Source organism: Takifugu rubripes, chromosome 3 (assembly GCF_901000725.2).
Source record: "Takifugu rubripes chromosome 3, fTakRub1.2, whole genome shotgun sequence".
Lineage (NCBI taxonomy): Eukaryota > Metazoa > Chordata > Actinopteri > Tetraodontiformes > Tetraodontidae > Takifugu > Takifugu rubripes.
The window spans coordinates 16,346,157-16,372,391 of record NC_042287.1 but is presented as its reverse complement, the minus strand read 5'-3'; the positions used below and the strand labels follow the sequence as shown (position 1 = coordinate 16,372,391).

The 26,235-nt window shown below is 44.2% G+C and overlaps 1 protein-coding gene across 1 annotated transcript; it reads left to right on the top strand.

The window, feature by feature from the left end:
* Positions 1 to 60: 60 nt before the first annotated feature.
* On the top strand, positions 61 to 24,783 carry atp9a (ATPase phospholipid transporting 9A). The gene is made up of 28 exons (XM_011602802.2): positions 61 to 215; positions 1,275 to 1,419; positions 2,725 to 2,838; positions 2,955 to 3,063; positions 4,249 to 4,307; positions 4,966 to 5,017; positions 5,896 to 5,990; positions 6,606 to 6,686; positions 7,359 to 7,434; positions 8,752 to 8,828; positions 10,418 to 10,578; positions 10,680 to 10,822; positions 11,092 to 11,204; positions 11,687 to 11,896; positions 13,646 to 13,807; positions 14,364 to 14,456; positions 14,575 to 14,658; positions 15,354 to 15,524; positions 15,993 to 16,091; positions 17,983 to 18,072; positions 18,306 to 18,450; positions 18,842 to 18,906; positions 19,408 to 19,563; positions 20,699 to 20,763; positions 20,978 to 21,086; positions 21,168 to 21,225; positions 21,889 to 22,092; positions 23,288 to 24,783. The coding sequence occupies exons 1-28, from the start codon at positions 148 to 150 to the stop codon at positions 23,422 to 23,424; spliced, it is 3,141 nt and encodes a 1,046-aa protein (XP_011601104.1). The 5' UTR covers positions 61 to 147; the 3' UTR covers positions 23,425 to 24,783.
* Positions 24,784 to 26,235: the final 1,452 nt, after the last annotated feature.

Below are 26,235 nucleotides of genomic sequence, written 5' to 3'. Positions count from 1 at the left end.
ATGTGTGAGGCAGAGCGCTGCTCGGTGTTGCGTTCACGGACACAGCAGTGCCGGTGACTGTTGCACAGCCAGCCAGCCTCCGCCCCAAATCCGCTTCAGCCCAGCGGACAGCCTACAGCCTCTCAGCCGCCACCAGGAGCTGCAGGAATGACCGATAATATCCCGCTGCAACCCGTGAGACGCCCCAAAAGACACGACAGTAAACACAGAAATGGGTAAGGTCGTTAAACAGCACGTCCACCAGCAGAATTGTGGAAGCATTTCTTAACGTATTTCGCTCTGGGCTTGGTGATGACAGCCTAGCCGTTAAATGGGCGTCGACATTGTAGCAGAAACTAACCGAGCGGCGCGTCTGGGGGGTTTTCCCCCAGAAAAACAAAACAAAACAAACAGCAGTTGGGTGTGGAAAAACTACAGTTCAGTCAGAGAAACGCGTTCATTTAAATGTACGTGGTCAGTCGGCGTGGATGTTGTGGGAGCTACCGTTAGCTCCAGCTAGCAGCAGGATCCTGGTTCCGGGCTGCTGGTGCAGCAAGTGCAATTGACGCTCATGGCAATATTTGCGCCGATGACTGGCGCAGAGTAATATAAATAACACACGCATTTAGGTGTAAATCATATAATCCGTTATTTGTTTTGAAAAGGCCCCCCTTACCAATGACCAGGGCGTACAGAGAGCGGACGGTCTGCCTCATTGTGGCGCTAGCCTCTTTAGCTTCTCCTGCACGTTAGCCTTATAAATATATCAGATCAAGCTCACTTTAAAGGTGATTATCATACGATCAAGTCCACTGTGAATATTGTGGCCACTTCCCCGACTACTGTCATTGTTTCCAAGGTGTTTGCCGTTGCCAGAAGGCTGAATAACAGAAATGCATGTTTGATGCGATGCTCCTAAACACAGCATCAGCTCCAGCTGTTCAATAGTAATAGTAAATACTATATTCTGCCTGACAAATCCCATAATTGTCTTGGGGGACAATTACCACTTCCTTTATTACCACATGGAATATTGTTGTTAGCCAGAGCTGACTCGGCCCATTTTCTGTAGGATACAACCCGTCCGGTGTCCACAGTCATGCTTGGCCGTGGTGTAGCTGCAGTGAGCCACACATTAACTTGTAGGTGTGAGATGAATTTTAACACCTTTGTGAGACAAGGAAGACATTTATTTACCAGAATTCCCGACACCCCTTGAATTTCTGCGTCGCCATTGTCGCAGTGGCAGTTCCTCCTTAAACAGTTGACTTGAAATGTCTGGTTCCCTCTCTCAGGTGCTGCCCGTGGTCAGGATGCTGTGGAATGGGTGACTTCCGTCCCAGAACTGTGTGGCTTGGCCACCCAGAAAAAAGGGAGCAGAAGTACCCCAGGAATGTCATCAACAATCAGAAGTATAACTTCTTCACCTTCCTGCCTGCGGTCAGTATTAGCCAAAGGTCACCCGACCACCTTTTCCCCTTCCTCCGGCTCCTCAGAACCAGCCACCCATTACTCATGCAGGTTGACCCACTGACATCAAGTTCACAGTATTACACTCACCACTGTTTGGATGGTTTTTATGTAATATATAAGAGCCCAGCAGCACAGGGCACCTTTCAGAGGACACCTGAGGCACAAGTAGTGACATGAAAGCTCTGAAAACATACACACTATTTTTTAAGGGTCTTTTACCAAAATGTCAGACTAAATTTCACTAGTATTTGACTCTAAAAGAGGAAATCTAAAGACATTATGAGAACTAGAACATAAACAAGGTGTATAGATGAAGCTTGGCAGGTTGCGTGGGTGATAGACGGCCTTGGGTCTGGATCAACCCTCCGTCTCGGTCTTAGATGTCAGTCCAGAACTGTCATCATGAACTTTGGTGGCTTCCTGACAATCATTTCGATTCTCTCATTACTTGTCGTTCACCCAGCAGCGTGCAACAGCCAACCCAACATTTAGGTTCAGCCAAAATGATGTGACGCGCCTCCATTTTTGTTCCACATGTTTAACAGTGTCCGTGAGCGCCTCGAACCAGCCTGGTTATCGTGGCCTCCTTTTCCTTTGGTCTGACCACAGAATCTTCTCTGCCAAAGTTTCAGCCATGTTTGGCCTTATAGCAGAAGACATTTATGCCTACATAGACAGAATCCAGGTTGTGTTTTTCTGATATTTACATATAAATTTGTTTTCCGGACATTTAGTTTTCTTAAGATCTTTTTTTGTATATGAAGTCTGACATTGAAAGTAGCTCACATTTGTTTGAGGAGCAGAAGAAAAGAGCAAAGGCCCTTTGCAATGCAAATGGAGATTTTTTTTTTTTTTAAATTGACTTGCCGTCATATCAAGACGCTGTAAAACATACTGCAGTCACGAGCTTTGGCGTTGTTTGCTCTCCATGTGGCAAAGGAGGGGGGCAGAATGTGAAGAGTGGAAGTCCTCCGGGTGACGTGTTCAGGTGAACCGTGCTGATCACAGCTGATGCAGCCGGACGGTCTTTAAAAAAATATCGTTTAGGGGATTTTTTGGGGGTTTTTAATGCAGTGGTGGGTTATTTTGACCCGAGGACAACAAAAGGGTTAATAAACTGAGCTCTTTGTTGCCCTGTCGGGTGTCTTGTAGCTGCGTGTAAACCCCCCCCATTTAAATAAAAAGTAAAGAAATACACATAAATATGAATAAATCAATCTAATATTACCCATGATGGCCTTCATGAAGCTGCTCTTTGTTCTGTGTTCTCAGGTGCTGTTTAACCAGTTCAAGTACTTCTACAATTTGTACTTCTTGCTTCTGGCCTGTTCTCAGTTCATCAAGGAGCTGCGTTTAGGAGCCCTCTACACCTACTGGGTGCCTTTGGTATGTGTCCGTCCACCGTGCTTTTGCCGTCCCTCCGTGGGTCGCTGTCACGGCTAATCGTTGCTGTTGGGGGGCGTCCCTGTTTCTTGATGCAGAGTTTCATTTTCCCTCCGTAGGGCTTTGTTCTGATCATTACCATCATAAGAGAAGCAGTTGAGGAAATAAGATGCTACGTTCGAGACAAAGAAGTGAACTCTCAGATTTACAGCAAACTTTCAACAAGAGGTAAACATTTAAAACCTTAAGTGTCTTGAACCAGATCAGATCAGATCAGATCAGATCAGATCAGATCAGATCAGATCAGGGTCGTGTTTTAAATCTGAACTGAGTCACCAAAAGCCAAAAGAAGATTTTTACACTCCTGGGGAAGCATTTGTCTTTAGAAAATCCCAAATGGTTTTTAACAAATAACCTGAGAATAAGAACAAACATCTAAAATTTAAAATTCAAATGTTCCTTGCTGATATGGGATCCCAGCTGCTTCTTTCCCAGAAGCAGCATCTATTAACTGTAGGAGGTGGCTCCTATTAAAACTTATTAGTGTTGGGGGAAATGGTGGGTAATTCAAAGCAGAAATGTAAACCAGTACATAAGAGGGCTTTGGAATAAAGTGCTGGCAGTAATAAAGAGCAGGAGACCTCTTGTGGTTTCCATCACTTTGGCCCTTTGATGTGGCAGCTTATCCCAACCATAAACACAACGACGGGTCGCCCCCGCCATGGCCGCACCCGCGTTCATCTTTGGCGTTATAGGAGCTTTATGACGGCAGATCCAGTGGGACACGTAGTTTTGTTTGTTGTCTCTGTGGGAGATGGAGAAAAAGCACGTTTGTCTTTAACCAGCATCTGGAAAGGTGGAACTTTGAGAGATCAATGAATTATTAAATCAAATTCATTTTTCTGTCAGTCAGCGTATGGATTATTGGTGTTTTGAAACAAATGTATGTCGGATATTGGCAGAAAATTCTTTACGCACGTCTTTTAGATTAAGTTCAACATTACAGCAACATTCTCTTCTGAATAATCTTCCTCCATTAAAACTGTCTATAAAATGTCCTTGTGTCATTGGTCCACAGCGATGATGTGGAATCCCTTGAATCCTAACGCGCAGCAATATTAATGTGCTTTAATGTCTTACATATGCAAAGCCTAGAGGTCACGGCAGAGGTCAGAGGTCAGTGATCTCTTCCAAACAATTTTGCCCGTTCATTCCAAATGAAATGAGTGAAAAGGCTCAGCTCCCCCAGCAGCATTCTTTCCAATCTGTCCCCCCCCGCCCCAAAACCAAAACCCAGTGCTTTGACTATCTAAGCAGGCAGGACAACAGCTCACTGCCATGGAAGAGTTTGGGGGGGGATTTCTAGGTTTGATGCCTTTAAATTTCTTCCAATGGTGTGTTTCTGCTTTCCAGGCACAGCGAAGGTTAAAAGCAGCAGTATTCAAGTGGGAGATCTCATCATTGTGGAAAAGGTTTGTTAAAGATTGTCCTATCCACACGTGTGAGCCAGTTGGCTTTCGAGCACTTTAAATGTGCCACTTATGTGCCCGAGAATAAAGCGGGAAGCTGTCAGCCTCTTTTACTCTGCTGGGGAGAAAGACGTTAGTAAAGATTTTGTAATCTTGGGATCAATGCTGAGACTCAGCCTGTCATACCTGATGTGCACGAAACCTAAAAAGTCTTTAATGAAATCCTTAATGCAAATTCGGTTATCTTTGCCTTCAGCCTTGTCCTTCCCAAGCGCGTTTCTCTGTTAATCTTGTTGTGGACTCACTGGATTCTCTGAGCTCTTACATGCAATCTGAGAAGTGAGTCCTGTCTTCGGTTTCCAGCTCATTTCAGGGCAGATGAAGGAAAGGTCACACATGGTCTCCACTGATGTGACAGAGGCACAAAGAAATGCAGAAAAATGTTGTTTTAAATTTTGAGTTGGAGAGGATGGAGGGTAAAAGCTGGTCAGGGTCCTGTTTAAGCCAGGACAGGATGAGTTGCTGGAGGGCCTTTGACTGACTAACTGTTAGTAATATGACACATGAAAAGCTAACTTACTTTTCAGCAGTTAAAGAGCAGAGGAGGAGGAGTGCAGGAGCAGGAAGTAATGCATGTTTTTCTTTCTGCTTTTCTTTGTAGAACCAACGTGTTCCTGCTGACATGATCTTTTTAAGGACCTCTGAAAGAAATGGTAAACATCTGCTGGTCATTCATCCAGATCTCCACAACATGCTGGTTGGCTAACCAGGGAAATGGCTTGTTTAAAAAGGCTCTGAGGTGGAGGGATTAGCCCTGAGCCACTACAGGAAGTCCTACAATGTCTGATTTGTAATAAGCTCCAGTACTAAATGTCTCACACACTCTAAAGGCTGATGTGGCCTTTAACTTTGTGTTTGAGGAAATTAGTGAAGAAGGAGGATTGAAGGACTTGGAAATGCAAAGGGAACAGGAGCCATGAGACTTGATACCACATCTGAATAATCAAATATGTAAAAGGGAGAGATTTGGCAGTGATAACACAACCTGAGCAATCTGCATCATTGTTTATTTGCACTTATTCAAAGCAGACAGACACAATCAACACATGTTTCATTTTCACCCCTGGAGAAAGCCAAAGTTGACTCTGAGAGAAGCCTGTTGCATGTGGTCATTGTGTCTTCCTGTCAGGAGAAACCGAAAAACAGCCACTTTTCTTGGCTGAACATGGTGGTTGGTTATCTCTCCTCCATGTGGAGGCCATTAGGTCAATTATAAAGAACCTAAACCAAGACAGGAACAGGATGATGCATGCAGCCATAACAGGGAGGGGGTTGTGAATATTCCAACTCTGCAGAGTCCCCCCCCCCCTTTGCTGCTTCAAAATTGTGACCATTTGCTGGGTGATTTATTCAGGCAGATCAGCCATCAGTGGTTTCAGGAACTTCCTAAAATAAATGAACTTGCAGCCATTACCAGGATTTATCATTGAGATTATTGTCGTATCCCCCAGTTCTACGAGGCTAAACTGCTGTTGCCATCTAGGGGTGTCTGTGTTTCCTTCAGCGGCAGCTCATTTCCTCTCTTTCCCAGGCTCCTGTTTCGTCCGCACTGACCAGTTGGATGGAGAGACAGACTGGAAATTACGCCTCCCAGTGGCCTGCACGCAGAGACTCCCAACTGCTGCTGTGAGTCCCATATTCAACAATATTTTTATATGAGTCTCTGTGGAACATCACGTGCAGTGTTTGGGCTGAGAGAAGCATCATTACTGCATCAGACTGGAGTAACGACAAATCGCCACTGACAAGGAAGCATTTGTTTTTAGCTGTTTTTTCCCCCAAATTAGGGTTTAGTGACGAGTAAGACTATTTTGTTTTGCAGTGCAATGTTAATATTGGCATCTGATTTAGTCAAGGCCTGCTGTTGCGCAACTTTGAGGTTGTAATCGGAGATGAAGAGATAAAAGCAAACCCTCAGGACTCAGAAGCAATCGCAGTAGCACAACTGCCATATTTGGCCAACAACTCTGAAAATATTTATTTTAGAATATGCCATAGCAGTTTGGAAATGCCTGTAGCCTGGAGTAACTGCTCAGTCGAAAATGCAAAACTATGAGCAAACAGTGCTGCCAGGAAAACTGTAAATGACAACACAAGCTAATGTGGTGTCCAAATAATGATGCCTTATCTGTGATAGCTACTTGATGCTAATTGAGCATGTTTGTTTGTTCTTGCTTACTTTTTAACATTCATCAACACACAGTCACTGTCATGAAAAAGTATGTTTTTCATGTTTCACAGGACCTTCTACAAATCAGATCCTACGTGTATGCAGAGGAGCCAAACATTGACATTCATAACTTTATTGGAACTTTCACAAGGGTGAGTGTCACAGTTATGTGCACCTGACCTCGTTCATGCCCCACAGAGCCATGGAAGTCCCACAGCCCATATAGAACCAAGACGCGCATCTTTAACACACCCTCATATTCTGTTGAGAATAGCAATTATTTGTTGGTCAGGACAGAATCTTCCGCATGTGCTGCTCTGCTCCAGGGCCACTTCTGCTCCTGTCCCAGCACGCCTCTGCTCTTCCCCAGATATCTGAGCTTCTCTCCTCATCCTCATCTCCGGCATGATGAGGCTGGAGCCAGCTTTGGCTAACTGCTAAAGTTAGCTCCTTTATTATGATGCTGTCCGTACAAAATTGAGCTCACTCTCCAACTTGGTGCTGTGCTAATTGATGGGACCATTTTATCTTGCTCAGCCGTTGTCAGTATAAAAAGCTCTTTAAGTTGTTGCTGATATAATGTCGAATCTGCCCTCTGAAGTCGTACCAATGAATGAAAATGCACGTACATGTTCATTATTTGGAGCAGCAGTGTTCATAGTTAAAAATATCAGGCGGTTAAACAGTGGGTTTTCCTTGTTTGTTCAAGGATTTTGGGATTATTGGAACACTACTCTATTGACAAAACCTTCATTTCCCCAAAATTAACCTGGTTTTGTTCTTCTCTGATTATTGTGTGCGTTTGTGGTATCACCTGTTTTCAGGAAGATGGGGACCCTCCAGTTAATGAAAGCCTGAGCATCGAGAACACTCTGTGGGCCAGCACCGTTGTTGCCTCTGGTAAATATGTCAATGTTGGCACACTTGTGGAGAGCTAACATGTAGGAATTTACAAGGACCGGCCTTTGCTCTTAGGGCACAGAGCTGCAGTCGGGCGTTGCGTTTCATCAAGACTGTTAAGAGATCCCATTGCCTGTTTAACCAGCCCCATGCACTGTTAGACATTTAGCCCAGGGGCAGTTAACATTAATGGGAAATGATGTGCCTCCACACCAAACATACATGAACTTCAGTGTCATGCATTCACCTCTAAGCACTTTGAAATAAGTGTGGTTTACCGTAATTTCTGGACTACAGAGCGCACCGGATTTTAAGCCGCAGGTATCCCACGTAGCAATATGAAAAATTAGAACGAAAACATTCAGTACCGTTATATGATTTTATTACCGTAAGAGACGAGTCACTGACGAGTGACAAACAGATGAGAAACAACAGCCACTCTTTGCACTTGTATGTTTAAACAGAGACCTTAAATCCAATTTTTATCACATCAGGATTTTTTAACTTTTCACTTAATTTAATCCGCTTAGCAACATAAACAAATATATTGTACCGGTAAATTCTTTTTTTTTTTCTAACGGTGTCTGTAATGCAGCTACCCTGAAATATACGTTTGTATCAGCTACACACAAATTACGTTGTTTATGCTTTTTTACTCAAACAATGAACAATCTAAAACCCCCTGATGGCCCACCTCTAAAATCTTCTATTTTCATCGTGGTGGCGATTGCTTTTGCCGTCAGTCTGATTTGTACAGCGGAAACACCGCGGCCGCCTGCTCTCTGTGTGTTCACCCAGTCTTCCAGAACCTTCTCAAGCTCGTTGACCCAGTCTTCCAGAACGTTTTCAAGCTCGGGCCACCTGCGATGTTTACGTCTAAAAGCTTTTGTCGTCTTTTTGCTTTGGATCAGTTCTTCATGCTGGCGTCTCCACCTTCTCGCCATTTATTACCGTAATGCCAAGATTACGTGCGCCAGCTCGATTTTCCTGAGTGACCACTTTTAACTTAAAAGCAGCATCATATGCTTTTCTTCTAGTATTTTCCATGTTGATGAGGGTCATTAAAAAGGACTGATTCACAATAGTTGTGATAGTGTGCCACGAAAAAAACATAAAAAAGCCGCACCGTAGAATAAGCCGCAGTGTTTAAAGTGTAGGAAAAAAGGCTTATAGCTCGGAAATTACGGTACCCACATTTGTCGTTTAAATCTAGTCCTATAAAGAGCTTTAGAATACGAAGCTTCTTGAAACACCATGTTTTCATGTTGTGCTCTTTTATACGAGCCTGAGGCGTTTTTTCCTGCTCTGTCTCTTCAGGCACGGTGGTGGGGGTTGTGATTTACACAGGCAGGGAGCTGCGCAGCGTCATGAACACCTCCAACCCAAAGCACAAGGTACAGTAATGTGAGACGGAGCCCGCCACCCCCTCAAGAAAAAACCCAAACAAACATTTGATCATTTATTTCGAGGCTTTATTGATTGTGTCTTTTGAAGGGCTGCACCAGTTTCTGCTGTAGCTGTTCTGGATCAGACCACACTAATCAGAATCAGAATCAGAATCAGAGTACTTTATTGATCCCTTTAGGGGGTGTCCATTAGGGAAATTAGCATCTCCCCAAAGAAACGTACAGCACTGTACAAAATTACCCACCACCATTACACACCATAAAAACCAATTAAAGATAATAAAAATAGAATGAAATAAGAAATAAAATAGAATAAATTAAAAATAGAATATAAATATAAAACTATAAAAATGTAAATAAATGAACTGAATGAATGAATGAACTGAATGAATGGATGTCCCAGTATTATGTTATTGCAGTGTTGTTCCAGTCCTTCTGTTGGCCCTCCAACACTGTTAATAAAACACTGTTGGACATGAACAATAGCTCTGGCAAGAACATGTGTGCTGCGCCCAGCAGAACCTAACTTAAACTCTCTAATGATACTTTCAGAGCTGGAAAAGTTTCCTGATTCACCTGCAGATCACAATCAAGATGTGAATGAGATGTTTGTTTGCTTCGGGGGGGGGTTCAATTCTTACCTCAGGCCAAACTTTCTCGATCTCCTCAGCAGTTGGAAAATAGGATGCGGGCGCCTTATTTTTTTCTTGAGGAACTGCTGCTTTTATTTACAGACAAACCGTAACCTGTTCTGTACATTTACTGCTGAACCGCTGCCATTGTTGCTCCGACCCGCCTCACCAGTACTCTTCATCCTGCTTCTGCACCTTCATTTACCCAACAACAAACAACAGTTTGAACGGTTGCTGTTCATTGTCAGTGATAATGGAAATCCTGACTTTCAAACTTTAAGATCTGTTAAAATATCAATTTTCAACATGTTCAAAAACGCAGTCAACCGTTTGGGTTTATGACAGTTTCACAGTTGCTTTTGTGCCAAGTTCTTTCATGTATATGATAAATAACTTGCTAAAAATAACCCAAAAACATTCTCTCATCGGTCTACACTCAACACCCTACAGAGAACAACATTTTTGTAAATGATGGCATTATTGTGCCTATTCAGAGCCTTTTGTCAGCACTTTGTTGAGGCTCCTTTGGAGACATTTAGGGCCTCCAGTCAGAACCTCAGTCCCTCTATCAGGTCCCACCACCATACTTGAGTGCCTGACTTCCTCCAAAGGTCAAAAAGGTCACCATCAATCTTCTCATCTTTTCTCAACATTTGCACCTATTTTTAAAATGTGGTTTTCTTTTTGTCATTCTGGAGTATTAATTGTAGGTTGATCAGAGAATATTGGATGCTTCTTTATTTTAGAACAGGGAAGCAGCATAACAGAAAGAGAAAGGATCTGCAAACTTTCTGTGTATTTAAAGTGTTCTTCACGCCTCAATAGAAGCTTGGAATGAGAAACAACATGTTACAGCCCAAATAGTTTGTTTAACCTCAGGAATGTAACCATTTCTGTTTACAGAAATGATAGTCTAATCATGTCTGTCCTTGTTGGTCATGTTAGGTGGGTTTGTTTGACTTGGAAGTCAACTGTTTGACTAAGATCCTGTTCGGGGCCCTGGTGGTGGTGTCTCTGGTCATGGTGGGCCTGCAGCACTTTGCTGGCCGTTGGTACCTGCAGATTTTCCGCTTCCTGCTGCTCTTCTCTCAAATTGTGCCCATTAGGTATGATTTCAAATGTTCCTAATTCATTCATTTGCCTATTTTGAACACTTTGTTTGAAGGTAAGGTTTTAAAATGACTCTTATTCTCTTTATTTTATGTAGCTTGCGTGTCAACCTGGACATGGGAAAGATAGTTTTCAGTTGGATGATTAAGAAAGACTCCAAGATTCCTGGAACGCTAGTGAGAACGAGCACCATCCCTGAACAGCTTGGGCGCATCTCTTACCTGTTGACGGACAAAACAGGTAAGGAAATGGCCAACTAAAGGCCCTTTATAGCCTCACACACCTTTAGAACACACCACCTCAGTAGTGCACTCAGGACTGAGGAGTCGTACAAAGATTTATAGTCTTCAGACCTCCCACTGAGGTCTGCGGGGCCTTGGGGTGTGAAAATGCTAACTACATCTAACTATGGAGAGGGTGTGTAAAACACTCTGTAAAGAGTTCATTATTGGCAACTATTTATAAGGATTTTAGCAGTTTTGTGCTTTTTTCCCCCCCTCCGTCTTCAGGGACTCTGACTCAAAATGAAATGGTGTTCAGGCGGCTCCATCTCGGCACCGTGGCATACGGGATGGACTCAATGGATGAAGTGCAGAGCCATGTTTTCAGTGCTTACACACAGGTAACACACCCAGAGCCGCGTCAGGAAGAAGTGTCTAAAAATACAGCAGTCCTTCAGTGAATTACGGAAAGGGAAAACTTTGGGTAAAAACCGTCGTTGTTGACAGAAACACATCAGTTTGTGATGATTGTTTGGTCAAATGCTTCCTGACCTCAGATGACATTCTTTGTCCCCCCTGGCATCGGAGGCCAGTGAAGCAGGAAACAGGATTAGCCCACAAGCAAAGCCCTGACGGACTTCTTTAATGACGCTGCCATTAACCCCTGGAATGCACAAGCGTCTAAAAATAGCAGGGCCACAATGAAAAAGCAAAGTGATCATATTTACTTCCACATCTGGTTATGTTTACAGGCCACTATCGCATCAATGATTAAAACCAGGGCAGTTAAAGCAGCCAGATTATTATTATTATTTTTACGTCCGCTTGGTAATCTTTGTTTATTTCTCAGGCTTTTGGTGATGTGTTGCCTACTTGTTTTCAGCCCAGCCACGACCTTCCCGCCTCCAGAACTCCAGCAGCCACCAAGGTCCGCAAGACCATCAGCAGCAGAGTTCATGAGGCCGTGAAGGCCATCGCCCTGGTGCACAACGTGACGCCAGTGTACGAGTCAAACGGCGTGACGGACCAGGCAGAAGCCGAGCAGCATTATGAAGACACGTGCAGAGTCTACCAGGCATCCAGCCCAGATGAGGTACTCGGCTCAAAGGGACCGCTAAATATTCAAACAACAGTTCTTATCTCAGTGTTAAAAAAAAGAGTTCATAGCAAAAGCTGTGATATTAGCACAGTGAAACATTTCTTGCACTATTCTTTTGGTTATCTTGTCAGGATGCACTCAAAAAGCTGCAGATTTCCAGGTTACCTAAATGACTATATCATTACGTCTGTTGACATTATGCATCCTTAGCTGGGCTTGGAGACCTGCCCCTGATTTTTCAAGGACCAGTGTGGAATGCCTGACAGCAGAACAGGCCGGTGATTTCTTTTTTATCTGGCCAGACCATAATAAGCATCTCTGCAGTGTTATCTTAGAACCGTCATAAACCAAATGGAAGTGCGCATTTATGTCCTTGATCATCATTAATTCTCTGAACTTCAGGAAGAGGCCTGCATTTCGACTGTGTCCATTTCCTGTGCGGATTTCCTCAATGTGCTCCTCGGCCTATTGGGCTTGGCCTCTCCAGAGTTTCCTCTATAATATCGCGTTTTGATGAAGGCCAGAACATCTGTCATGATGCTATCTGTGTTTTATACTGTTGGGAGGAAACAGAAAATGCTTGAGCTTCACTGAATTCCGAAAGGTGCTTCGTTCGCGTCTGAGTTTGATACAATCTGGAAGAAAACACAGTTGGCTTTTCTGCAACTTTCAGGAAGTCTTAAAATAGCTCTGGTTTTGGCTCTTGCACTGTGGACACAGCACTGAGGGATGACTGCGTGGTTTTACCAGAAGACATTTACATTTATTATCGCGCTCAAATGCACCTTTTTTCTTGAATGAAAATGATTCACTTTTGACACTTTCATTTCTAAAAGTGCCTGATGAGACTGGCGCTGCTCCAGTCATCGCTTTACTGCCCGAGACTTATTCTGGATAAAATGATATATAGTGCTAAGAATAAACAGCTGAAAGCAGGCGAGCTGATGTGGTTCAGTTTGCATTTCAGCAAAACCTGCTGTTAAGATCTGTGATTGCTTTTTGAGTCAGGCCAACCTGACCATTCTGGTGTCATTCACTTTCTGCACCCAGTTCAGACTCTGCTGTTGCACAATGTTGCTGTTGGGGCCAACACAGGCAACTGTTTCCAGGCTGTGACTGCCCACAGTTTGAACATTTCCCAACCTCGATCACAAACACGAGGCTCGTCACTCTTTTTGTAACGTCAAAGTTCTCGTCCACCAGCCATTGTTCGATCACACGGTCAAGAATTTGGGAACCACAACACCGGCACTGCCAAAGTGAAAGATTTGGAGAGGATTGGGCTCATCTGTGTCCATTTGGCTGCTCTGCTATTAAGCCTGCCATAGGATGGATGATGAACTGGGATTGTGATGTGGCTTCTGGTCTGGAAGTTATTGTGCTGCGTCGTCTCCCTTCTTCCTCTCCTTCACATACACATACGTTAACAGTGATTAATGGATGTCATTTGTTGTGTCCTTCAGAAACTATTTAGCAGAAGTATTTTCAGTTCAGAAATGGACATTGCCACAGTTTATCAATCAATAGCACTGAAGATGCTATCAGAAGGGTACTGTTCTCTTTGACATTGTACCGAAACTTAAGTGGACCATTAGTGGCACTTTAATGGCTTTACCATGAGAATAATAAACCATTTCTTTTTTTATATATAAAAAAATGATAGCAATTATATTTCCCTTAACGTCTTATAGATTGACTGACTTCCTCAGCACCCATTAAAGTATTTCCGTGTGCTGCCGGTAGGTGTCGCTGGTGCAGTGGACCGAGAGTGTCGGGCTGACGCTGGTGGGCAGAGACCAGTCCTCCATGCAACTACGGACCCCTACTGGCCAGATACTGAACTTCACCATCCTGCAGATATTCCCCTTCACCTATGAGAGCAAGAGGATGGGCATCATAGTGCGGGTGAGGGCCACAAGTGGGATTCTTACCGGTTCTGTGTTCAATTTAAAGTGTTTTTAAGGGTGGGTTTGCAAAAAATGTAATAGAAATAAGTTCCTGGTTTGGAAAATGAGTTTCCATCGGCAGGGCTGTTGCTAGGCAAGCGATTGGGATTTGACACTGGAGTCAACAAATAAAACTAAAAAAACATTGATATTAAAGCATTTTATCTGAGAAAAACACCCCCCTTATTATAACCTCTGACTAACTCTGATGACTAACTATTTATGTTGGCTGCTCTGGGTCTCAGGAAGCCTGGGATTTTTTAACTTGACTTCCTTTTGATAATATTTTCAAACACTTTTCTGGAGCCCCTCGTGCATACCAAATTATTTAAGCATTTCTAGGCAACTAAAAATAAATAAATCACATAAAGGTCACGTGCACAACATGCAGCTCATATGGCAGCAACGTTAGGCTGCCTTGCTCGTGAGTCATACACAGACAACACAAGTTGAATCAGTTATTTTCAGACCTGATTTATCTTTCAAGCAGAGTAAAATTGATCTTTCTTTTCTAGGATGAATCCACAGGAGAAATCACTTTCTACATGAAAGGTGCCGATGTGGTGATGGCAGGTATCGTCCAATATAACGACTGGTTGGAAGAGGAGGTGGGTTTCCTCCTCGTTTAAAAGCCAAGCCATGTTTTGAAGACTAATATTTTATGATTTAATTTAGCAGCGTCCCACTAAACAACTTAACGCTGTTGAGCTTACTTCTTTTTTCTAGTGTGGAAACATGGCAAGAGAGGGTCTGAGGGTCCTTGTAGTGTCCAAGAAATCCCTGACAGAAGAGCAGTATCAGGATTTTGAGGTAACTATCTCTTGAGATCCTAGTTTAAACAATCTGTCTGGCCAGAAAAAGTAGAAAAAGCTCAAATAATTTCATGGAGGTTGGGTTAAAAATGTACTTTTGGCAGCTGCAGAAACTCCCACTGACCCAAATGCAGAAACTTCTATATGGTCACTATTCCTAAATGTCAGAGTGAGGTAATTAGGAGCTGCACTGCTCTTCTACACCCACGTGCACATACTGTACACACACACATCCACACACACACACACACACACACACAGAGTCCTGACTCTTTGTTTGAGCTGGGCGGGGCGTCTCCCCTGCAGTGTTAATCCCGGGGGTCATTGCTGAAGTGTAGAATTGTGTGAGCAGAGCTGGTGGGCAGCTTTGAGTCACTAAGTGAGTCAGAACAAGAGTTTGTGTTCCTGTGTGAGTCACGCCAGATTGTTTTTGCTTTATCTCGCTTGCAGATTGCCCCAGAGCTGCGAGTCGTTCCATCTTTCTCAAATGTCATTGCTGAAGGGGTTCTTCAAAGCAAATATCTGACAATTGATGTTTAAACTCACTTAAGAGAGCTTAAATGCTTTTTATTTTGTGAAGGTGTAGTTGCTGCATGTTGGCTACTCTCTGGGTGAACGTTCCAGTTCCAGCAAATGATGAGACATTACGATCAGGGTTTATCTTTGTTCATCTTAATCTCTTATGTTTTCCAGGCCCGTTACATCCAGGCCAAGTTGAGTGTCCATGATCGCTCTCTAAAGGTGGCCTCAGTGATTGAGAGTCTGGAGATGGAGATGGAGCTTCTGTGTCTCACCGGGGTGGAGGACCAGCTCCAGACTGATGTCAGGCCGACTCTGGAGATCCTCCGTAATGCAGGCATTAAGGTGTGGGCAGCAGACGGTCCCATAAGTACAGTAATAAAGGAAATTCAGCTTGTTACTAACACTGCTGAGGAAGCTCTGCTTGTAGGTGTTGATCTGCCATTTAAAATTGTTGGTAGTTTCCATTTTAATAGAAATGAAGTATTGTAATTATATTATTTTTTAGGTTTATTGTACTACTCAGAGAAAGCCCAGTTCAATATAGAATACATTAGTAAAATCCTTAGTTCCATTTTCTACCAGTCTTTCCTTATGGGATCATGAGGACTTTAATAAAATAAAATATTTTATTTCACAGCATTCATTTGATAGAATTTTGATGTCTGGGGATGTGTGTTACTGCATTATTACTTGATATTTTATGTCTCCACCTTAGAAAATGATACATATGTTTTCATGCATCTTGATGTTTGAGGAGAATTTCATCACTGAATTAAGGGAATTCCACGTGACGGTTTGCTGTCTCTGTAGGTTTGGATGTTGACAGGAGACAAGTTGGAAACGGCCACGTGCACAGCTAAGAACGCTCATCTGATCACCCGTAACCATGACATCCACATCTTCAGACCGGTAAGTGCAGGGCAGCGACCTCTCTTCCTCTTACAAGATGACAAAGTGGCTAATAGTAGATTTTAGGACTACAGGGTTCCTTTCCATTCACTGTTTCCTGAGTCTGTCGGCCTGTGGGGGCATTTATCCATCCTTTGGGTGAGCAGTGCCCAAAAGCAAGTGGTCCTGCAGGCCCCAGAGTAGAGGCGCAGCGTGAGGCAGGGTCCAGCTGAATAAATCACCTCCCACCAGTGAAAGAATCCAAGCTGCTGTCAAAGAGAACAAACAAGCCTTTGCTCAAACTCGCCGGACCACTCCCAGAGGGAACGTCCTCAGGGCTCACTTCCTAATTTGTTTTGCAGGTTTCAGACCCTCTCCTCACTTTGATAGCTCACTGCTGCCTTCCCCTCTGGACCGGTGCCAGAGCAGAGCGAGCGCCTGCCATATAGGAAGGTTAAAACTTGCGTACAATGTGGTTACTGGAAGAGAATAACAATGGCTGGCACGGCTTGAAAACCTGGGCCCCGGCGGGCCGGGGAGCGCTGACTGGGCCTGCAGCACATACATCTGGATTAGTTTCCTGGTGGTCACCAATGGTCTGATCTGGATTGACGTATGAATCGTCAGCAGCTGAAAGATGCTCCGTCCAGAGCGTAGCTCCCGTGGACAGATTAATGCCGTGACCCGCCAGTGGTGCCTCGTTAAAGAATTTTTCAGTCTATATTTGAACCTGACGCTATTGTCGGTAACGTCACTACATTTTTCTGGCATCCCTAAAGAATTCATAAGCTCGATCTGCGTCACGTAAAATATCGATATTTATTATCAGTTTATAAATCAACCTGCATTATTAGGTGTCCCCGAGAGGAGGAAGAAGTGACAAAATGGATGGAATTTAGCATTTGATGCTAAATAATCTGAACTGTCGCAAAATGTTGAAAAATATTTCTTTGCATTTGGGGGAGAAATGAATCGTTAATGATTTCACGACTTTAATTCATAAGGTTTCTGCTTGTTCCAGCTCAGGCTTGACATTGTTGGTGGATGACACAGCATGTCAGAGTTCCACTATTTCGCTCATTTAGTTCATTTGATGTCTGGTTTTTACCAGCATTTGTAATATGGGGACGTTATTCTCATGATATCATCCATGACTTTTCTGTTTCACATCATGGAGCTAAAAATGTCACTTGAGAGGCCGAACACACAGAAAGATCTGTTGTAGTCACAAGCTCGCAGTTCTTCTTGTTCTGGTCTGAATGCTGAAAAAAGGCTGGCAGTGGAAAATATGCATGCTATCTTTTCTTTTTAATCCAGTCAAGCAAAACTTAATTTTTTTATTATGTTTTACTGTCATTAAGTTATGATAAATCAACTTGGATTAAACGCGCGTAAACTCCCGGTAAGTAACAATGAATCAACTTTTTTTGCTGAAAGAAAGAAGTTATTTTAACTGCTCGTGAAGAAAACGAAACCTTAAAAATGTACGAAAGAACTGGTTTATGTTTGAATTGGACAAGAAATTCCTGATTATTTTTTTAAAACATCACATGTATTTTTCTCTTTTATTAGCATTCCTGTCAATATGAGCTTTTCGCACCTGTTCTTTTGAATGTTTTTGTATGTTTTTGGTCATTTGTTCTCCAGACTATATCAAATTCTAAACAATATCAGTGAGCGCAACTTCCGTTTGATAAGATAGTATAATTTGAGTGAAAGGATTTCATTTTATCCTCTGGTGACCTGACGGGTTGATGTCAGACGAGGTTAAATGTGGAATCTGAGCATCAAACTCTGCTGCATGATGAAGATAAGAGTCAGGATGTCCATACAGACTGACTGCCATCACGAGATGTGTGTGTGTTTCACGTGGGACGTGTGCGTTTCAAAAATGTGGTTTTCTTCTCTGCAGGTGACGACCCGAGGGGAGGCTCACCTGGAGCTCAACGCTTTCAGGAGGAAACACGACTGTGCGCTGGTGATATCAGGGGATTCGCTCGAGGTAAACTGTAAAAGTGTGTGTGTGTGTGTGTGTGTGTGTGACCTCATCTCACTCTGTGCTATATGTATCGAATACGTGTTGAATGGAAGTGGTGTCTGTGGTTGGGTTTACTCTTGAGCCCACAGGCCAACTTCAACCGTGACTTCAGCTCTGACTGAGATCTACAGTTAAGATTGGTTTAATGGGGCCGCGTTCCACTTGATCACCTTTCCATTCTGGCGGGTTTCTTGCAGGTTTGCCTCAAATATTACGAGTACGAGTTCATGGAGCTGGCCTGTCAGTGTCCCGCTGTGGTCTGTTGCCGCTGCACCCCCACTCAGAAAGCACAGATTGTCAGACTGTTGCAAGAGCGCACAGGCAGACTCACCTGTGCTGTCGGTGGGTGCTTTTTTTCACCTCATCTTTTGGGTGGTATTTGTACTTGTAATATTTGTTTATTTGCAGCGAACATCTCGGTTGATTAGCATTCGAACGGTGATATAAAACATGTGATCGTTTAAAGTCAACTTTGACAAACAACCAGATTACCCAGGGAGGAGATCACTTTGCTGAGGTCTGATTCTGTTATGGTCCTATTCTAGTTGTGACTATGTTCGGAAGGTCCACCACTCCTTTTGCCTGTCTTAGTCTGGCAGATTCCAAGCTAACCTTTTTCCTTTTTGGCTGAAATACTGATGCGTTATTAGGCCACATTCAGGGCGCGTCTGGTGAAATACCAGTTTGTCCTGATGCGAATCCTGACATCTCCGTGGCTTTTGTTTTCTCTTAGGGGACGGAGGAAACGATGTCAGCATGATCCAGGAAGCCGACTGTGGCGTGGGAGTGGAGGGAAGAGTAAGACTCTGTCCATCCGATCGCCACACTGATGTGCCGCTCTCACAGTTTTTCTCTTAACGTTTCCTGTTAAGATCCCTCTCACGTACAGAGACATGAACACAGATGATTCCTCTTCATGGGCAGCTATTGTTTTATGTAGAGGAAGCAAAGATGACAGGATGCGTTTGGGCTCGAGTAAAAGAGAGTCTCTCAACAGCTCACATCTGTGTGAAGTCTCTGTGACGATGGGATCACACACCAGCCTTTGAAAGCTGTGAGCTGAGATGTTACCTGGAAAAATCCTTTCTTTCCAGTTCAGCTTTTACATTTCAAATGGTCAAAATGAAATGATTGGTTTTAATCTAACAGACGGGTTTATGGGTTACGAGGTAGTTTATTTAGTCCCGTTGTATCTTCCGTTGCTTTATTTAAATGTGGACGAGTGTGAGATGGTAACTTTGAGTTGTTGCTCAGCTTGTGTCGTGTCCTCACTGCCTTCTGTGTTTTTGTGTTTGGCAGGAAGGAAAGCAGGCCGCGCTGGCAGCCGACTTCTCGGTGACTCAGTTCAAACATTTGGGACGTTTGCTGATGGTCCATGGTCGAAACAGCTACAAACGCTCCGCAGCCCTCAGCCAGTTTGTCATCCACAGAAGCTTGTGCATCAGCGCCATGCAGGTAAACCAACCGCTGCCATTAGCTCCGTGTTTATCAGTCACGCTGCAATTCCACCTTTAAATTACACCTTTTTCCAATTCTGTTTGCAGAACAAAGGTAACAATTTGAAAAAATGCCACCACAAAATGCTGTTTTGCCCTGAAAGATGCCTTGAAATTATGTGTACACAATATGAGACTGTAAAGCTAAAAGCAACTGCTTCTTTACAATTACTCAAAATAATGAAAACGACGAGGTTTTTCTGTAAAACTAGAGCAGCGCTCTTAAAACATGCTATGGAAATATGGAAACCCAAATAAAATAGGACTTTTAAAAAAAAAAGAGGCATTGGAGGTTTCTCTAACTAAAATATTTAGTTTTCTCTCTCTCAAATGTTATAATTTGTCTCAGAAGAGACTTGGTGCTGCTGCTCCTGCTCAGAAATGTAAAATTGGGCTGAATACACACCAAGATAATGTTTGTGGCTCTTTTTGCAAGCAAAGCTATTTATTTTCAGTAATGACATTACAAAAGTGGGAATCATCTGTCAGCATTTTGCAGTTTCACCAACAAAATTTGGGCCAAATCAAAAGAGTTTCCCTTGTGTCTGAGGGTCTGGGCTAGACTTGTGGGTATGTTTACCCACAACACCTTAGAGCGAAATGTGAGGCGCTTCCTCGGCTGGTTGTGGATGGGTGGGGTGTACGATGACTCAGCAGTCTGACCCGTCTCTCTCTGGGTCAGCCCACACATCCCAGACGCCGTCCCAGTCCGACCTCAGCCCCCGGTGTGGAGGGACAGCCCGTGAGTCAATTCCTGGTGGATTTCAGGTCGTAGGGAGGCCCTCCTACGCACGACTCCCATAAACAGGAACCACAGCTGCAGCTGCGCCTGGGCTGGTGGAGGGCTACAACTCCACGTTTGCCCAACTTTAGTGTTTCTTTGGCAGCTTCGCTGTGATGGAAAACGGTTTATTCTGAGTTTTCCTCTTTATGTGCACCGATTACTAAGTCAGAGTGATTTGGAGCAAATAAAAAGGATTTCGCATCCTTTTATGTCTGATTTGGAGGTTTGGTTTGCAGAGTGGTGCCAGTGGTTTTGCTTTTACAGAACCAGGGATGTCTCCCTGACATGTGTCCCCTCTCTGTGTCCACAGGCCGTCTTCTCCTCTGTTTTCTATTTTGCCTCTGTCCCGCTCTACCAAGGATTCCTGACTATTGGGTGAGATACAAAACTCGGATTAACGACGGCTTGCCAAGAGCGTTTGGCTGCTTCTCTTCTCTGGCATTTCCTCCGTGTTAAAGCACTGTTGAAATCCAAGAAGGGGAAAATGGGAAAGTTGTGACTCCTGTAATCACTGCTGAGTCCAACAATAAACGGTGGGAAAGATCTTGTATCAGAAGTCGTTTTCCGTGACAGGAGGTCTGTGTTTCAGATACTCCACCATCTACACCATGTTTCCCGTCTTCTCCCTGGTGTTGGACAAAGATGTGAAGTCAGAAGTTGCCATGTTGTACCCAGAACTGTACAAAGATCTCCTGAAGGTGTTTAAGAAATGTCCAAAACACAAACACACAACTAGCAGGATGATTGTCAGCTTATGATCTACTCTGTTCTCTCCACAGGGCCGCCCGCTGTCTTTCAAGACTTTTCTCATATGGGTGCTAATAAGTATCTATCAAGGTGAGGAAGAGAATTTTCAGAGTCAAAGACCAAATATCTCTTCTTAATTAATTAAAAGCAACCCAACTGGAAGCAGACTGCAGTCAGGATTCCTGGATATCGTTAATATCTTTAAAATAAGAATCTAAGGATGTCATAAACAGCTGGAATTGTTAAAACAGTGAAAATTTGGTTTGTGTATCTTGTGAGTTGGAGACTATTGCTGAGTCCCAGAGAGCCCAGGTGTAATCTGCTCACTGCAGCATCATCACACACACATGGACAGCAGCTCTACCTCGGAGTTCAAAAGGCATAAATTCAGCAACACATGCTGGTGTAGCTCCAGGAGATGTTCTCAGCCCTGAAAGAATGAGAAATATGCTGTTTCATGCAGGTGCCTGCTAGAATGTTCGACGTTGCCTTCGACTTTATTGTGATTTCATGTGAAACACGCCGTCATTCATATGTAAATACCCCAAAAATCAGCCAATTCTTATGTAAGCGTAACAGAACCCCTCTGAGGAGGCTGGGGAGTCATTTATTCACTTCTTTTGTTATTCTCTCAGTCATATTAGAGGGAATCCAAGTATGTGGTGAAGGTGGTGGAGGTTTGGTTCAGAGGTGGAACCGGTTCTGTGTCTCCTGAGCTGACCCGTCTCTCTGGGCTCTTGCTGCGCTCCACAGGAAGCATCATCATGTACGGAGCGCTGCTGCTCTTCGAGTCCGAGTTCGTCCACATCGTGGCCATCTCCTTCACCTCGCTGATCCTGACGGAGCTGCTGATGGTGGCTCTGACCATCCAGACGTGGCACTGGCTCATGATCGTGGGCGAGCTCCTCAGCTTGGCCTGTTATGTCGCCTCGCTCGTCTTCCTGCACGAGTTCATAGGTGAGCAACATGAAACGCGTGGCTGCAAAGCCGTGTTTTGGCCGCCTGGCTGATGCTTTCAGACTCTTGATGAGCGTAAAACGGTGCGTTAGCCTTCAGCAGCACTTGTTTACAGAGCTGGACATTGGGAAGGTCAAGGTGAGAGAACTGACGAGTTGTTGATCATATAAAAGAGGAAATGCCAACATTCAGGTCAGTTTCCTGTGGACCACCATGTTTTTGTGCATTTGTCACCACACCAGCCCCAAAGACAGTGCTGATGAACCTGGTAGTTTCCGTTAGGTATAAACAGAAACTTAAAGAGCTCTCACAGCAGAAAAGAAGGGTGTATTCCTGGTCAGGAGCTGGTCCACAACCTCCATGTTGGCTGGCTGCTAATTGAGCTTGCAAAAAAAAAAAAGAGCTAATTTTAGTCTGTGCTTTATGAAGAACTGTGACACAGACAAAAGTGCAGCCTTTAAAAAGATTTCGAGCTTTTATTCTCAGCTTTATGTGGAATGCAGGGTTTCTGTTTTCAGCCTGGGCAGCAGTTCACGGCTGGTGTGTGGTCAGATGTTCCCTCCGTCTTCGAGCGGGACTGGAATAGATTTTAAAGTCGCCGGTCCAAGTTGTTGACGGTGTTTGCAGACTCTCAGAGGTTTTCTCACTCCAGCACGCAAAACCTCAACCCCAGCAAAATGATCACGATATCGATCTGGACAGACGTGGACACCAGGACACCTGGACACGGACACCTGGACACGGACACCTGGACACGGACACCAGGACACTTGGACACGGACACCAGGCGCTGCGTCATAATCCCCCTGAATCAGTCACAAAGTATGAGAGCTGCAGCAAAGGCCTCATGAACCAGTCACAATGCTGTGAAACTCAGGGGTTAAGGAAGTCATTTAGTATATTTGTCAGTGTTTGACTGGCAGTTCTGACCTGGAGGAGTGAGTCTGGGGTAGCTCATCAACAGAACTCCCTTCAAGGATCTTGTCAGGCTTTTCACACATCCAGATTGGCCACCAGGTGGCGTTTGTGGTTAGTTTGAGAGCTCTTTGTTTTGCTTTAGGATAAAAGTAGTCTTGTGCACAGCTTGGATTTTTGGGAATAAACCTTTGCCATCCATAATTTTTCCATGCTTTTGTATCGAATCTTTGACATATAATTGAGTTCTTCTCTGACTTTTGACTCCTCTTCTTCCCAGACGTGTACTTTATCGCCACGGTGTCGTTCCTGTGGAAGGTGACCGTCATCACGCTGGTGAGCTGCCTGCCTCTTTACATCCTCAAGTACCTGCGTAGACGCTTCTCGCCGCCCAGCTACTCCAAGCTCACCTCGTAAAGTCAGAGAGGAGCCCTCGGCAACACCGCCATGCCTGATGACACCGGGGTCAAAGGTGGACTCTTCCCTCTTATTCTGCTTTGAACGGTCGTACGGGACTCTGTGAGATGGACTTTGATGTCCGGGATCTGGAAGCAGTGTTATTTTCTGTCCTGTGTTTGAAGACTAACTGAGTTCTCCACATGGAGAACAACTCGCAGCCCCACAACTGATGTAAATGTGTACTAACAGGCAGCTTTTTCAGCTCCGCGACAAGTCAAAGCACAAAGTCAGCAGATCCAGTTTGTTTTATACTGTTTAAGTCCACCGTAAGGAAGGTGAAGCATTCCGGAGAGTTTGTTGGAAACCGGTTTCCGGTTCGTTCAGATTTGTTTTTGTCGTCAGACACTGAAATTGACGTAGCATCTTCGCTCAGGACTTGATTCACGCTCTCCGTTAAACACTGATTTCTAAATGGAGTTTGTGATTACATGGTTAAAACAAAGTGTTTACTGGGTAGACTTTGCATAAAACACCCGTCTGCGAGGTTGTGTATGTGTTTATGCGTCACTACGATGCAGCAGACTGACACGGCGGAGGTGGTGCGGTGTTTAGTTTTAGCATGACCAGCGGCGTCTGGTGTTAAATCTAACTTTGGCTCATTGTGCTAACCCCGCGTCGTGTGTGTGAGTTCTGTGCATATCCAGGTCAACACGCCCACGGAGGAGTTTCTGGCTATTTCCAGCTGAACTCTCGGCCCCGACCTCTCCATCTGCGTCTGCGTAAAAATGTGGCGGCCTCTGAGGCGGCCGGCCGTGCTTCAGCGCTGCAGCGTGACCTAAAGCCATAATTTACACACAGCCGGTGCGTCCTGTAGCCCAGGACCACCTCTGCTCACCCCTGACAGACCCAACACGCCGGATCACCTCGGTCTCGTAGAATATGAACAAGAATCACGACTGCACGTCTCGTCTCATCTGTGCTGTGATCATGGAGATACTGTAAATAGGCACCCATCAATACATCAATAAACTCAGATTTAAAAATAATTCTAAAAAAAAAGTTTCCAGTTGGCCAAACGTGTTGCCATGCCAACCTGCTTGATTTGTGTCAGTCATGTGCCATAAGTTAACAATTCATTTGAACTAAATTTGTAATTGATTTATAAGCTGTTTGCACAGGTTTTATATATATATATATATATATATATATATAATTGATAAACCAGTAAATTTTGTTTGCTTGTAAATAACCTGTTTTATTTATTTATTAACATGTTCTATTTAATTGTTTTGATTGCACTTTAATGAGCAGAACAAAAAGGGAGACTAGTGTTGATGTTAATGTTGTGTTGCTAATGAATAAAGGATGTTTTCTTTATTTGTGCCTCTCCTTTCTTCTGATGACTTTTTGGGTTTCTGGTTGCAAATATTCTCCACTTGCGTTGATTCAATGAATCGTGATGTTCAACAGGTTTTTATTTTTACTGGATGAGGGTCTCAGCCCAGTTTAGGTGGCTGGTTTGGCATCGTCTCACCAGCGGAGGGAGTCGCTGTGACCGGAAGATGCCGACCATCCAGCTAGTTCACCTCACACTCCCCTGCTTTAACTTCCGATCCTTTAAGGTTGTATTGTAAAAAAGCAAAGATTGCATCAGCAATTATCTTTCAAAAACCAGCCGTTTATTTTCTCTCCCAGGAGCCAATTATGAGACAAGGAATCTGCATCTCGGGCCTGAACGCGGGAGGTTTTCCTCCTGAGATCCACCATCAGGTAACGGCGATTATTCACGTGCATTTTATCTCTGGCACCACTGGCCAGGAATTAGTTTCCAGTTTGGAAACCGTCTTGTGCTGCTCCTAGTGGAACAGTCTGGGAGAGAGTCTGCACGGATGTACAGCAGAACGTACCACAGACTGTCACCGAGGCCCGTCTGAGGCGGCTCACGCCAATGATAGCATGGAACCCTGTAAATTAGATCCTGGCTGCGGGCCGCGCTGACCACATTTGCCATGTCGGCTGGCCTCTGCCAGTTTCCTGGAGGGAACCCCAAACGAGGTCAGCCGTGCGTCTGCGCCGCCCTCTGATTGGTTGCAGGACCGTTTGACTCTCGTCCTCGGTCACCTTCCCCGCGTTCTACATCCCATCGTGCCCTGCTGCACTCGTCCATGCTTGACGGTACAAAGCAGCTTCCCACAATGCACCAGGGGTTCTTGGGAGCGTGGAACTCTTCAGATGTTGAACCGAAGAAAATTATTAGAAATTGAGGTACTTGTTTACAGCCTGTTTACAGCAGGTCAACGATGACTGAGACCAAAAGCACTGTTTAAAATTACTTAGACAAGTTACAATAAATGCACATACGCCACAGTTCTGGACATAATTCCACCAGATATTGGCGTTAATTGATATAAGAAATTGAATTAGTGAGTCCTCAAACAGCTAAAACAGTGTTTTTAAGGATCAGGATTATCCAGTTGGATTATTTTGTATGATGCTGTTTGACTCTTCCATCTGCTTCGTGGCTGAAGAACCGTCCCTTTTACTTTGAGCTCAGGCGTGAGCCTTGAACGTACCTGCAAAGCTCTGATGCAGCCACCTGCGAATGCTCGAGTGCATTTCATTCCTGGGATGTGAAGTCATATTAGACTCCCACAGTGTTTGATGTGTAAACACTGGAATTCTGCAACAACGAGCTCTCATAGTAACAGTGCCGATCTTGAACACACCTTACTTTGATGCTATTTATAACTGTGCGGGCATGGAATGCCAGATTTATTACCGATGACTGTTACAGAAGAGCTCTCTCCCCCCGAGGAGACACAAAAACAC

Bases quoted from the DNA above. Each gene is read 5' to 3' on its own strand.
- atp9a (XM_011602802.2), top strand. From the start codon at position 148: ATGACCGATAATATCCCGCTGCAACCCGTGAGACGCCCCAAAAGACAC. The intron at 16,092-17,982 runs GTAAGTGCAGGG...TCTTCTCTGCAG, and splicing joins ACATCCACATCTTCAGACCG to GTGACGACCCGAGGGGAGGC. The intron at 19,564-20,698 runs GTAAACCAACCG...CTGTGTCCACAG, and splicing joins TGTGCATCAGCGCCATGCAG to GCCGTCTTCTCCTCTGTTTT.